The 15,719-nt window shown below is 34.9% G+C and overlaps 1 protein-coding gene across 15 annotated transcripts in view; it reads left to right on the top strand.

Annotated features, from left to right (window-relative positions):
- The window catches only part of ESRRG (estrogen related receptor gamma), a 643,587-nt gene that overhangs the window by 571,806 nt on the left and 56,062 nt on the right, over window positions 1-15,719 (top strand). For all 15 annotated transcript variants that reach the window (XM_064383505.1, XM_064383507.1, XM_012459665.3 and 12 more), the window contains 2 exons: window positions 6,760-6,870; window positions 10,483-10,644. In XM_064383505.1, the coding sequence (XP_064239575.1) occupies window positions 6,760-6,870; window positions 10,483-10,644 (273 nt within the window). The remainder of the gene's footprint in view (window positions 1-6,759; window positions 6,871-10,482; window positions 10,645-15,719) is intronic.

The raw sequence follows: 15,719 nt of genomic DNA, 5'->3' as shown, positions 1-15,719 counted from the left end.
AACTATCTTTTCAAAATCATTATTACTTTAATGTGAATATTTGCATCTTTCTTAAGTATTCCAGGGGTCTATATAATTAATGCTTTTCTGCAAATTTGTATTTAGGAACATAATACATATGTTATCTGTAAATTAGGAAAGTAGGCTAGAGTTTCCTTGTGTAATTCTCTGAAGGGGAGATTTTTTATTATCCTATGAAATGCCTCTGACTTTGTGCTATTAAAGATGTGAAAAATAGTTTTGACTTTGGACTACAGAATATTATAAAAATTTGCATTTGGACAAAAAATGTAGACTCAAAATTAGCTGACCTAAGAAGACCTTGGGCTGAACTGTTTTACTTCTATTGGTGTTTATTCGCCTCGCAGCATTTTTATTTTTTTTGCCTCCTTGCCCTACTCTGGCTTTCTCAATTTTGTAAATTCTGACAATGTATAAGATTTGCAATTCCCTTGTGGCAATGTAGGCAAATGCAGTATTTGAAAGAAGAAGCAATGTGAAACATTGTTAGGTAGGTAATGCCAACTATTAAAATCTTTTATTTAAGAAAAAGATAATGGCAATCTACACATGAATAGAAAATCTAATTGCCTTAATTAACTTCCAATCTTGTCAAACATTGAACATTGTGGGTATTTTATTTCCTGGGAGAATTCTTATTTTTAAACTTCTTCAAAAGTGGTTTTCAAGTGGAGTCCAAACAGATATTGTTTGTGTTTAAGATTGAAAAGGTATATAGAGACAGGCTTTGCCACCTTCCGTGGAAATATTTGGATTATATTATTGTTTGTTTATGACAAATCTGGATTTCCCAGGTTGTGATCATAAATATTGTTTGTTTCTGCTAAAATAGTTAGTTTGAATATTTTAAATGTATTAGGTTAATTAGATAATTATAAATTCTCTAACTTTGCATTGTGTACTTACAGCTAAACTCAGGAAAAGCATCTTTTTTAAAAAATAGAATTTTGATTTGTTTCTGTATCTCTTCTAAATAATCACAATCTAAATGATATTATTAGTGATAGGAGTGGGCAGGAAATAAAATATTTCTAGATATTTCTAATATCTAGATATTTCTATAAATATCTAGATACTAGATATCTAGATACTAGATATTTCTATAAATCACTTAGACATCAAATAGTATTTATTTATTTATTTTTGAGACAGTGTCTCACTCTGTCACCAGGCGCCAAGCTGGAGTGCAGTGGCACAATCTCGGCTCACTGCAACCTCTGCCTCCTGGGTTCAAGCAATTCTCCTGCCTCAGCCTCCCGAGTAGCTGGGACTACAGGTGCACACCACCACGCCCAGCTAATTTTTGTATTTTTAGTAGAGACGGGGTTTCACCATGTTGGCCAGGATGATCTCGATCTCTTGACCTCGTGATCTGCCCGCCTCGGCCTCCCAAAGTGCTGGGATTACAGGCTTGAGCCACCACGCCCGGCCCAAATAGTATTATTATTTGGCTTTTATCCTTTATTTTACCATTCCATCATATCTCAAATCTGTTTACCTACAGAATTGTGATGGGATAGATTGTAACACTCTATGCAGATAGATGTTCAATAAATGATCTTGGCATTTTAAGATTTAGAAAATATTTTAAGTACATTTGTATAATAACCATAATATAATGTTATTGGATCATTATAGCAAAACATCATGGAAGATATGTTCTTTATATCCATCTTATATTTGGAAAAGCAAATAAGAGACTCATCAATGTTTATAGAAATAGTTATGGAAAGAGCTAAAGAACTGAACCATTCTGACTTGCAAACTATGCTTTATTTCCTTTGACACATTCTTTGCATAATATTTAAGATAAAGTACTTAAGATAGAGTATTATGTAATTATAGTTGAAAACATTAATAAGGAAAACTTTAATCTTCACAAAATTGTGATTACAGATAATAGACCAAGCTCATAGGGATTTAAAGATTGATTATTAGCTATCCTTCATTTTGATATATACAAGGCTAAAAATTTTAGTCCAGAGCATGTAACAAAATTACTATAACTTAGTTGTAGTTACAAACAATTACATAAAAATCATCTTATTTGGTAATTTGTATTATATTTCTCTTTTCCTGGCCTCTCCTCATTTTTTATTAGATTTATATTTATTTTTAACTCAAAACATTATTTGCATGTATTCCTCCTAATAAGAAATCATGGCTTAAGTCTATGTCCAGGAAATGGTGATAGAGATAGAATTGTCATTCAATGCTTTTGACTTAGAATATTTTAAACTTCATAGCATTACTTTTTAGTTAAATACTTCTGTCCTTTGCAATCTACCTTTTATCACAATAAAATTTGCTTTTTAATGAGAAATGTAGTATCCCAATTATGGAGAGTTTATTTTCCATTGACTTTCCTAAAAATTATGAGAGGTGCTTTTTCATAATCCAATGTTTGATTTTTCTGAGATCCTGCCTCATTTATTGACATGGTGCTTTAATTGTATTGGTGTTTTTAATTTTTTTAAATTTTTTTATCTGGAAAAACATTAAAAATAGAATTATGTTGAAACCATACAAATATCTTAAGGATATCTGTACAGTATTGTTTTATAAGACCATTTAAAATAACATTATTGAATTTAAGTGCATATATTATGATGATTTACATGAATAAACCTATTTTCAATGTTGCAGAAATAAAGAGGCTTTGTCACATGTTTGAAGACATGTTTGGACTGTTTTAACTTTTAGACCTATATCCCTTGTGTGTAGGTGTTTATATGATTGTCCTGAGGGGAAAAACTGGTTTTACTGGTAGTGTTTTTCCCTCAATGTTAACTGAATAAATTGATGATTACTTTCATTATGATGTCGAAGTAGTTGCATCTGTGTGTTACTAGGATTTTGGTTCAAACAGTTCACCAAGTATGAAGTCAGATAAACCATAAGTTACCAATAATAAAATCATCATCCCACTACACAATGCATAAAAGACAGATTTTTCCAGATTTTGAAAATGAGTTAAAAGCAGTAGAAATGTTTTCTACTTTATTTGAAATATTTGAAATTGGAAATATTTGTCTGCTTTTTACAGGGAATGAAAAATTCACAAGTATCAGTTATTATGATCCTTTAAAATATATTGGCTCTAGAAATTTTTACCATTAATTACTATCTAAACTTGAGGAGAATATTACTGCATTTGGAGTCCCTGTCAACTCTTACTATAATTACGTAATCTGTTTTTATAAGTCTCAATAGCTAATCTTTTCCTACTATCATATAAATAAGATTACAAATCATAAAAGAATGCATTGTCCAATTAATCTTTATTTTAGGAAATAAAGTGTAAAATCATGACTTAGGTGAAAAGTTTTTCACTAGATAGGTGTGTAGTTAGGATGAATGAATGGATAGATGGGAAGGCTGAGATGGATGTATGAGTGTATGGATAGTTATTGATCTACACACACACAGGAAGGGATGTGGGGTAGATACATAAGAAAGCACCCTCTTAGATTTGTGAGGCATGGAATAGGTAATATGAATTTTTCTGTAGTCACCTTGTGAAGTTGAAATAGAAATGCATAGTAATGGAATATATTTGATAATATTTAAAGAATGAGTCTCTACAAATACAAAAAAAAACCCGTAACACATAATAAAAACCCTGTCAATCAATGATGTGCATTTTTTCTTCATGATGTATAACAGCTAGTTTTCACTGTTGCTCTTTCTCTGTACACTTAGCCCAGTTGGCTAAACCACTTGATGGCTTTAATGTGATATAACTGAATGTCTGAATTGTTTTCCACCAAGACCTTGAATCAAGTCACTCAGCCATGATCTTCCACAGGCCTTCAAGATGGACAAAACTCTATTGCCAGAAACTCACCAGCTCTGACTTCTAGGTTAGAGAATATGTCATGTTTTGTTCAATATATGAGGACATATTGCTAATGGTGAATACATTTTTTGACAAGCATGAAAGGCAAATTTAGGGAGTCTACAAACCCAATCAAGATTTATTCTGTCAGCTTTCTTGGCTCTAACAATTGTAGAGATGTCCAAAAATGTTTCCTCTCTCTTTAGCTTTTGCTGTCGGTTTCTCTCTCCCTGCCTTCTCTTTACACTTCTAATAATATCAGATTAAATGTTCTCATTGGGTTGGAATTGGATGACAAATATGTGAGGATATAATTAGTGTCATATGCTTTTAATTTTTTAGTAAGATTTTGAATTTGCAAAACTCATGTAATGAAACAGGTTTGAACGTGTCTTAGATGACCAGATAAAATGTGGTCACCTTCAACTGGGAAAGTATTCTGAAGAACATTTTGAAGAGAAAGATGGAAAAAAGATAAATCATGATAAAAGTGGAGAGAAGTAGAAGGCGTTAAACTTTATTAAATATGGATGCAATAAAAATAGAACATTAGGAATTAGATGAACAAAGGAACACACCTGCTGGAGGCATGAAGTGCTTTAAAGGCAGCAATAAAAAAAATATAACTTCTTTGTGACCAACATGCATGGAAATTTTCAGTGAATGGTTAATAACCATACCTAACTTTTGGTTTTTGATATTTGTTTGTTTAACCTATTTAATTTTTCTCAAAGTTGTCTCTTGATTTTATTTACACTGTATTCTGATGTTTCAATATGACAATTCAGGCTTTATCTAGAACCAAATATTTGTGTGTTCCACTAAAAGATAATCAACTCTTAAAGTAGTATTATTAAGATAATATGAAAAATTGTTTTCCTAATAATCTTTAATATTTAAGTAATATACTTACTGTAAGTATTCACACAGAAATATATCTGCCTTTCCCAAATTGTTTCATATAACTCAGATAACCCACAACTCACACATTCTGCATGACATTAATAAGTATTCCAAAAAAGCCCAGCTCTGGTTCAATTGGTTTGCGAAACATTGCATGTGCTATGTATCTTCCTCTTAGAGTTTCACAGAGCCCATTGCATATTAATGGCTGTGAGAGAGTAAAAGTAGTAATACTGATGATGCTGTTCAACCAAATCTCTTTCCTAAACAGTTTGAGAAATACCAAACTATGTACAATGAATTACATGGTTGGACTTATAAATGGATAATTTTACATTGTTATATCAATTAAGGTACAACCTAATACCATAAAAAGAATGTCTCCTCACTTCTGCTCCCAAGTAATCATCCTTATATTTGGTAGGGATTTATGTGGTCCTGTGCTAAACTTTATAATTACAGGCTGGAAACTAGATTATTAACAAGCTCTTCCCTATCACTTCCTGATATTAATGAAATTGTCCTATGTTTTTAATCCAATTCATTCCCTTGGTTTTTTTCCTTAATCTTTTAAATCCACTGCCAGAAAATCCCCTTTGAATCTTGACCCAACTCATCACTTTTTGGGAAAAAGTTTTATTCCTGACAGACTACTTTTGCCTACTTTCCAGCTTCACCCTTCAGTTCTCTCCTATTGACGTGCCCTTCCTTCGACATCCAGGACTTTGGAACTCTTTGGGAAGCTCCTCTTTATTTTTTTTTTTTTGAGATTGAGTTTTGCTCTTGTCACCCAGGCTGGAGTGCAATGGCACGATCTTGACTCACCACAACCTGTGCCTCCCGTGTTCAAGTGATTCTCCTGCCTCAGCCTCCCTGGTAGCTGGGATTACAGGCATGTGCCACCATGCTAGGCCAGTTTTGTAGTTTTAGTAGAGATGGGATTTCCCCATGTTGGTCAGGCTGGTCTTGAACTGGCGACCTCGGGTGATCTGCCCACCTCAGCTTCCCAAAGTGCTGGGATTAAAGGTGTGAGTCACCAAGCCCAGCTGGGAAGCAGCTCTTTCTGTCCTGTATTCAGCCTATACCTGCTCTCAGTTTTCTTACATATGAGAGGAAATGTAAATTTGTGCCAAAATGTAAATAACATTCCCCTTCAGAGACATATTGACATTTTGATATGGAACAATTCTTGCATCTCACAGGACTGAATCTTGTACCGTGTAATTCCAGCCTCCCTCTTCCCAACACATGGGACATAGGTGTTCTTTTTTTTTTTGAGATGAAGTCTCATTCTGTCATGCAGGCTGGAGTGCAGTAGCGGGATCTCAGCTCACTGCAACCTCTACCTCCTGGGTTCAAGTGATTCTCCTGCCTCAGCCTCCTAAGTATCTGGGACTACAGGCACACACTACCATGCCCGGCTAATTTTTTTGTATGTTTTAGTAGAGATGGGGGTTCACTATGTTGGCCAGGCTGGTCTTGAACTCTTGACCTTGTGATCTACCCACCTCAGCCTCCCAAAGTGCTGGTGCTCTTTATTCAGCTCAATTCCACAGGTCCATACTGAGGCCTCTGGAAGACTGGAGGAGAGTTGGATAGCTCTTGATCTACTTGGTCCTACACATTGAGCTTTCAGGGCTGACTGATGAAGAGGATACAAAATACCAGTGTCTTTAATTTAAGAAACTATACTACCACCAAATAATAGTGGCTTCTTAATCCACACGAAAATCAGCCTTTTCTTTGATGTGCAAATAGTGACCTTGATGGCTTTGCCTAAAATGTCTTTTGGGTCTGTCATGTGCTGGCAGATTTGGTTTTCAACTTCTGGCAATTTTGATTTAGCCACCACTTATTTACATTATTCTAGTACCCCTGGTCTATTCTGCATTCTACTGTTTGTCACCTATGTGCCCTTGGGGGATACTGTCTATGCATTTGATTGGTCTCAAAGGTAGCTACCTTAATAGTAAGCCGGTGCCTGTCTTTGCTCACAGGGGTGCGTCTTGACAGAGTACGTGGAGGTCGGCAGAAGTACAAGCGCAGAATAGATGCGGAGAACAGCCCATACCTGAACCCTCAGCTGGTTCAGCCAGCCAAAAAGCCATGTAAGTACAGCAGATGTGTCTGGTTTCCCAGAACGTGAAATCCTCCCAGTTGGCCCTACATACATCAGCTTTGGCATGCCCATCCCTACTGACTCCAAGGAGACTTCTCTTTGTTGGAGAACAGTGGCTCTATTCCCAAGGATTGTCCATGAGGAGCAACAGAAACTCAGCTAATTATCTTGTTTTTTCTTTTAAAAATATCTGTGGTTTTCTCTCTCCAGCCTTCTTTTTACCTAGTCATTTTGTGGAAGCATAAGCATATTAATGCATAGCTTATACAGTGTGAATTTTACGTTTACTGGTTATCTTTATTTGCAGAGGTACATAAAATGGATCATACTGTGATCATTAGTTCATTGGAGCTGTTAGTTTCAGATTTCACAAGAAAGTGATTTTTGTAGTTTTCACTAACTAAATGAGTTTGACTGCTCAACCTCCCAATGAAAATACATTAGGGGCCTCATTAATTTGAAGCTATAGAAGGTTAACACACTAGCTAGCAATAGATTAAAACAAGAATGGGCACTACTAATAACAAGCATAGGTTGCTGGTTCCATCTGAGATGCCCTTATGGGCGGTATGAATTGTTTTTAAAGAGCTCATGGTTTTATGTGGCCAAGTTGCAATTTGAAAGGATGACTGGTACATTGCTAAAATGCAAGCCCCATTCTTTTTGTCATTAACTAAAAAGAGTTGGACTATAGATTGAGGCAATAACTGTATCCCATTTTCTGAAAAATCAGTTAATAGTTGTAGTGCAATAGAATGCAATAGAACTAGCGTTTTAGGATGTTTATGAATAGGGTTCCTACTGGGCCTGGAGGAGTGCTTTGGTGAAAACAGTTCTCACGTTTAGCTCTCTTTGTCTAAGAAGACGCAACCGGCACTCACCAGAGGAAAATGCATCTATAGCAGTTCTAGGAAAGACATGGGTAATTTTGGATCTGCCTTCAAAGGAAGAGGTGTCTACTTCTAATTCAGATTCTCCAGGAGGGGTCACTGCTGTGCATCATACATATGTGAGCATATGGGAATCTGTTAAATAAATAAAACAGACCCTGAACTGTAAATGAAAGGACATTTTAGCTATGTCAAAGGAAAAACAACCAGTTTTACATAAAATTAAAGCTTAAGTGAACATATGGCGTAGTTTCCTTTTGCCTTTCCAAAAAACATTATGTTGATTATACCTTCAATTGTCCAATCTGGCATCTTCTCCTCAGCCGGCATAAGCCGTTTGGCATTCTGAAAATACAATCGAGGACTGCATTAAGCAGATTTTGCACATTATAATAAAAAAGTCTCTGATAATACAATACAATGCAATAAACACTAATGCTTAATTTCATTAGAGGTTTAGTTTTCCTGAATTCACTAATATACAGACTGCCCGTTTCTCGTTTATTTTATACAAACGTTGACTGAAACCATTGATAATTTCCTCTACTGAAAGAAAAATGAGTGCCACCCCATTTGTAAGTTGAAAGGATAGAGAAACATCCATAGTTTTCTTCGTTAACCTGAGAAATTGGGAAGTGGCTTGTCAAGTACCTCTAAGAAGATTACAGCAATTTCAGTGAGCTCCATTTGTCTGAGATAAAGAGGACTCCTAATAAATCATTAGTCATTATCTAAAGGCCTCTGTGTTAATTTTCCTTAGTCCATCCAATTAGTGTGTTTTTGTAACAAACATTTATAAAACTTAATTTTCAGATCCTGTCAGATAAGTGTCAAGAGACTGTGCTCGGGCTTTTCTGAGAAAGTGGCTGGGGAGATTTCTGGACCCTGACTGATTGTGTACTACAAAGGCCCAGGAATGAAAATTGGGTTCTATTGATTCTAATTAGGGAAACATTAAATAAGATTTACCTAGAAACAGTGCTGCCGGCTATTCCATTTTCTGAATGATGGGAATTTCTAAACTTCAACCAGATTTCTCTGACCCCTCATGTCAAGTATCCATTGACTCGGATAAAGCCAGTGCTATGTTCCCTGTACTAAAAAAAACTGGAATCATGATTACCTTTGGATATGTTTTTCTGCTCTTTGCTATTGTATTTGCTTCTAATCCTGAGAATCTAGTGGTTGCTGACAGGTTTTGTTGCATTGTCAGAGCAATGAGAGTTGAAACTTTTCCAAGCATAACTGAAAATACAGGGTGTTGTTTCTGTAGCATATTTAAAAGAATGCCATTTTCTGTAGATTCTGCAAATTGAAAATTAATCTCTATTTAATTTTTAATTCTTTTCTAGAAAACAGTATTGGGGAATATTTCCTCCCAAATCTGCCTACTCCATTTGATGATGATTGAATATTATCTGTTGTCGATTTGAAATAAGTATAATGAATATGGGAGCCATATTTAGAAATTTTTAAATGTTATATTAGAAAAGTGCTAACGATAGCTTGGACAAGTCTCATTCTTTCATGAAAGGAGATAAAAAGAATGCTATGTTTAATTCTAAGTTATGTGAAGTCTTCTCTATTGGGTTAAAAAGTTAAAAACTTATAGCAAAAGGCAAAGAGTCTGGTAAACACATTGGGAACTTTGGCTGTGTTCACAAGAATCTCATTTAAAGTCCTGGTTTCTACCGTAATAGTACATAGAACGTTTAAATATATGGGTTTATTCTTACCCATTTGTATCTCCTCACTTAGAAGAAAGTATAAAATCTTAAGCTACATATAGAAATTGAAAATAGGGCCAACAAGAAAAATCATTCTGTTAGCAAGGCTTTACAGCCCCTTCCATAAACTCTCACATGCCCCTGAGCAATAAAACACATTTGATGTGATGCTCTCCATTTGTCTCTAGTGTTTATTTTGTGAAGGATTTTTAAAGCATATATCACAAATTTCAGACAGATAAATCTGAACCAGAGAAGGAACTAAGGACAACAGATGAAAATAGAGGATTAAAGAATTTGACACACAGAAGAGAAAATGACTGTAACATTTAAGTAGGAGTATTTTTATGGAAACATATTAGCTGTATTTGGAAGGTTGGCTGGATGTGTGGGGAGTGGGAGAAAGAAGAAATTCTTATTGAATGCATCCCACGGAGATAGAGTTATATAGTCAGTAATTCACCAAGGCAGAAGGGCTCTGACCTTTGCTCTTCTTTAAAGGAATTAAGACAATTAATGACTTTCATGCCCATTATGACTATGGGCATTAGTAGTTCTTTGCCTCCTGCGTTATGGTCTATATTTCAATGGTGTACTGGAGGTTTTATTGTAAGCTGTTGTATACCATTTAATCTACTTCCCCAAATCCCACTTAAGAATCAAAGCACAAACTCAGAAAGCATCTAACTTCTCTTATCTGTTTGCTATAAAAATTTTCACTACAGGACAGATGCTTCATTCCAGCAAAAGCAGGTAGAGCAAAGAAGAAAAAAATGACTACATTCTATCATGACTGCAGTGGCTTATGTCTGGCTATGAGTTTTGCTGAACACTGTTTAATATATACATCTCAGCCATAATTGGAATATTTAAGGTTTATTGTAGGCTATTTGGATTATTTTTCAAAACACAAAATACTCTAGGGTTTATAAAAGAGGGATGATACTGCTAGTGATCTTGTAGTGCTCTGGTCTGATCCTGCAGATAACAAGATTGTCTCACATTTGTTGGTGGCTGAACCGGAGAAGATCTATGCCATGCCTGACCCGACTGTCCCCGACAGTGACATTAAAGCCCTCACTACACTGTGTGACTTGGCGGACCGCGAGTTGGTGGTTATCATTGGATGGGCGAAGCATATTCCAGGTACATTTTCTAAAAAGAAAAAGAAAAGTTTGCAATTAATTCCCTAGGTTATGTATATAGATTTGGGCAAATTCAAATTTTTCTCATTTGGACTTAACAAAAAAATCTTTACGTTTATTTTTAATCATAATTTAGAGCTTTGCATATCCTAATAGAATCCTTAAACTTTGTATTAGTTATACTGGTACCACCTTGAGTTCGTGTTAGTTTTTCATGTGTACGGGTACTACTGCCAGGGTAAGCTAACGGGATTATAAATTTAAAAAAATCCTTTATCCATTGTTAAAATTCTTACCTTTTTCCTAGCAAATACTTCTCCTTTTCCTTTTCACTTTAAAAAGTGTTTTTGTCAGAGGTAGTCTAATGTACTATTTTCTCAACGAGAAATCACTAGTTTTGCTCCTAGTGGCTAGTTATATTCAATTGCTAGTCATAGTCACAAGCTTTGCTTTGGCTTACTAGATATTTATCTTAACTGTACAGATAAATTGTGAAAATAAATATTAAATGCACATGGTAACTTTTCCTATGTGGTAAAGTTAGCATTTAAAAATATTTCTCTTCTTTTTTTTCTTGACTCATCTTGTAATATGAATAAATATATACATGCTTGTAAGTTTTGAGAATTTAAGTATTCTACTTGAATTATTTTTTGTTTGGTCTTTAATTTTCAGATAGTTTATAAACAAATTTTCGAATGATGAGCAATGTTTTTCTGGTACAGTTAACTTACTTCTGTCTCCTTAAACTAGTTTGTCTTTACGCTTTGGATGCTACAGTAATTTCTTTAATCAAATTGATGGAAGTCCCTTTCCCAGCCCACACTGAAACCAATTTATTGGTCATGATACGCCAGCTATGTTGCTAACAGTCGTAACGAACTGTCAGGCGATACCGCAGTGAAGCTAATTTGAAGTCATTAGGTGTGCAGCGTTCAGGCGACAATTTGTTACAGTGGTTAGGAACACAGCTGACATTTCTGAATGGCTTTGTTCGTTGCAGTTCTAGATGAGGCCAAGCAAATTGTAAACTAATTTAAACATCACTCTGTATTATACCAGCTACTTTGTCTTACACTGTTTGCTAATAAAACCCCCCAAATTAAGTCAAAACTACTTAAATAGGTGAGCTTGTATATTCTTTAGAAGACACCTACCCAAGGATTACTACATCTAAAGGAAGAATAAGAATTTGATCATGTGGATATTTGATATTGCAGTTGGATTATAATCACATCTATATGACTTTTAGAAAAATAAAAAGAAAGGATTTATTACGAGATGTAAGACAATTGTTGACTATGGCAGTGGGAACAGCCAGAATGTACTTCAACAGTTTATGAAAACGTATTTGTAAGGAAAGTGTTAGTGAAGGGTTTGAGAGACCAAAGAAACAAGACTAACATTTGTTGAAGTGTCCATACTTTTTTAGACAATTGATATACATAATTTATATTAATATATTATTATATACATGTTAAATATAATTATTTTCACCCGGGGTTTCTCAGCGTTGGCACTATTGATATTTGGGACAAGATAATTCTTTGTCATGAGGGGCTGCCCTGCTCATTATAGGAGGTTTAGCGGCACCCATGGCCTCTACCCACTAGATGCCAGTAGCACCCCTCAATTGTGAGAAACAAAAATGTCTTCGTACACTGCCAAATGTCCTCCAGGAGCTGAAAGCGCACCAGCCTGACCCTCCTCCCCCAAACTGAAAGTCATTGTTCTAACCCAGGAATCAGGTATTATTATTTTCAATTCCAAGATAGGGAGATTTGAGGCAGAGAGAGGTAAAAACACTAGTGCAAGTTCACAGATGTATCCAGTACCTTCAGCATGGCTTCCTGGAGGAGAATCAAGATACTTTAGTCGCCAGTTGATGGCATTCAAATAAACTACTTCAAAATGATAATGATGATAGTATTGTTATTAACAACAGCATGAAAAGCTATGTCACTAGGGTTCCACACTACCCATTATTTCAGAGAATTCTGCTCAAGTTCTCCCTGATCTGTAAAGCCAATATGTTGATATCAGTTTGATAAAACATAATAAAGATCAATAAAAGTCAACAATTTCTTTTGAACTTTTTAGTAAGGAAAGTCTGATAAATTTTTAGGTCCAACTATGCATCCAAGTAGAAATGTCAGCTTACAAAGGGACTTGTCACAGTAAAGGGGCTCTAGTGACTTTAGTAAAGATAGCAACTTTAAATAGCTATGAGTAACACCATTTCCAGTGTTGGAAACAATTACTATACGATTATGGGTTCGGTCTTAAGCTGAGGCTTAGAATTGGTGGGGACTGACGTTATTCTCTCTCTATAGCAAATGCCAGGAGAGTTCACTGTGGAGTGATGATTCACAGCTCTGATTTTCATGATACCCTGAGGGTGTTTTAAATGATTGCGAGGAATATCTTGGCTTTTCAGAAAGGGATTAGCAAAACAAGAGTTAACAGAAATTCAAAAAAATTTTTAACAATACCTATGCCATACAGTGCTTGAGGTAGAAGGAGAGGGTGTTCTGGTATCAAAGTGCGCTGCTGCCTTACCTTGGGTTCAGGAGGTTGGTCGTTAGAGGATCACACAACTATATGGAGTGAGAGACAGGGAGGTAAAGGCATGGAGAAAGTAAAGGTTAAAGTCACATTTCTGCCTCGAGAAAAATGAAATCGTGTTCTTGATAATGTGAACCAGTCCTGATAACTGGGGTCATAGCCAGAATTAAAGCCAAATCAGAACTGAAATTTGATCTGTTTTGGTCTTAACTTTAAAACTCTTTGTTTTTGTAAAGCTTATGTTAAAGCGAAGTCATTTTTTAACACACTAAAATTCAAGCCCCTGTTATCTTTATGCTCTTCTCAGTTTGTATAATTATACCCATACATATATATATATATTTAAAATTAAGTTTAGCATCTAAAATGGGTAGCTTTTCTGTGCTACTTCTAATATACTTTTATACACTTTCTTTTGCTACATAAAAAAGTGACGAATACAACAAAAGAAAATATTGAAAATACATATGGAAGGGGTTTTATCAGTAAATAGAATTAGTTGACTTACATTAATAAATCATATAAATGGGAAAGTGTGTTGTTATGAAACATGACCATACTTTATCTAAAGAAGAAAAAAGATCACAAGGGCTTTCGAAAATGCTTGACTTTAGTTGGAGGAGCATAAGGGCACAAGAACAGATGATGGTGCCCTAATAGCCCTTTTTAAGAATGACAGGGCCCAGCCATTAGCATCCTTTTATATCCTTGGAAATTGCTCATGCCTCGCTTTTCTGGTTCCTATCTGCCTGACTCTTTTTTATTTCTCTTTCAATTTCGTCCGCGCTCGGATAAGCGCATGCTAACACAATATGATTGAGCTGTAAAATGGAACGCTGTCGCCTCTAATCTCTTTTATGTAGATACGGAGGTACTGCACACTCCACTTCATTCTCTCTCCATTGTTGGCCTTTTTTAGAATGGGTTGCCAAGTAATGGAGGCTCCGTCAAATATTAGAGCTAGGTTTCACAGAGTGTGATAAGACGATTATCAGCCCAACATTCAGATCTGTTATTGTTCTTTTTGGTTGATTAAAATATTATTATGTACTATAACTTTGTTAGCAAAATGCAGAATGTGCTTAGTCAGATGATGCTTTAAAAGGCATAACCCATATTAGCTGACCTATATAAGCGGCTTAAATATATGTATGTATCTTGCCAGACAACTTAGTTTAAAAGAACAGACTGGTATTTTAACAATTAAGTGAATGAATGCATTTTAGAAAAAATTGTCCTTGTTTAATATAGCAAATTTTCAGGTCTGCTTATTTTTAACATGACAAATTAAATAATTACCTATTGAAGAAGGGAGGACTTTGCTCAAGTCTGGGGGCCTCTGTTACATTTTTCAAATGATATCTATTGTAATGATATCAAATAGAAAAGAAAACTATAATTTTTCTTCATATTAACTGGAGGCAGGAGATATTAAGCTCTAAAAAAATTACATGAAGAAGACGATATAACAAAATGGTCTAAGTATATGTATTCACATAAGAAGCAAAAACCTATACCACATAAACCAATATTTACTATTTGCCCTGAAACATTTTTTAAATAAAAAATTTAGTTAGGAGAACATATCAAAAATTGCTTATTGGCTTAACTTTTTATAGTTTTCTCAGAAGCATTTAGACTTTTCTAGCAATTACAGGAATCTGTAAAGAACATGGGTAAACTGTTTCTATGTTTAGGTTTCTATGTTTAGGTATATTTTGGAAAAGAATGTGTAAATATTTACTGTTAAAGATAATGCTTGAAGATATACTTATTGTTCTAATAAATTTTAGAGAGACCAATTTTTAAGATTATATTATCCACCAACCAAAATTATGGAGGTTTCATTTTCAAAATACTCCTTACTGGATATTGATGGGTAAAACAGTTATCTTAAAATGGTAGCACCATTAAGTGATTAGGATACATGCAGAAGCACAATAAAATATGGCAGAAATAATTTAAGGTTATGTTTCCATTTATAATGTAAACTGTTTCCATGTGTATATGTGTGTGATTGATGTGCAGGAAACAGGACATGGTTCACTAAGGGTGAGTTATACCATATGATAGTAACACCTTATACTCTGTTTTGGATCTGTATCATTGGCACTTGAGAAATGTTTATTGCTTAGGTGACTAAAAATATGCATAGCACAAAACTCTCAATTGACTCTAAGTTTCCACCCTCTACTCCATGCCATAACTCAATTTACATAGACTTATAATATTTCTACTTTGCTATGAATGAAGTAAAATACTTGCAGCCTCTTTTTTCAGGATTAACTTTTCTTTTGTGTATGTAACCTACTGATTTTAGAGCTGGGAGGTAGTTAAGTCTTTTAGTTAAGTGGAAGAAAGTTAAATATAAGACCCAAAACCTTGGCACTTAATAAGACTGTTTAAATTGTAATAATATTCAATTATGGGCTCGGTGCAGTGGCTCACACCTGTAATCCCAGCACTTTGGGAGGCCAAGATGGGTGGTTCACCTGAGGTCAGGAGTTTGAG

The sequence above is a fragment of the Aotus nancymaae genome, unplaced genomic scaffold (assembly GCF_030222135.1).
Source record: "Aotus nancymaae isolate 86718 unplaced genomic scaffold, 86718_ANA_hifiasm-v0.15.2.pri h1tg000032l_0, whole genome shotgun sequence".
Lineage (NCBI taxonomy): Eukaryota > Metazoa > Chordata > Mammalia > Primates > Aotidae > Aotus > Aotus nancymaae.
This window is presented reverse-complemented; position numbering and strand designations above follow the sequence as displayed.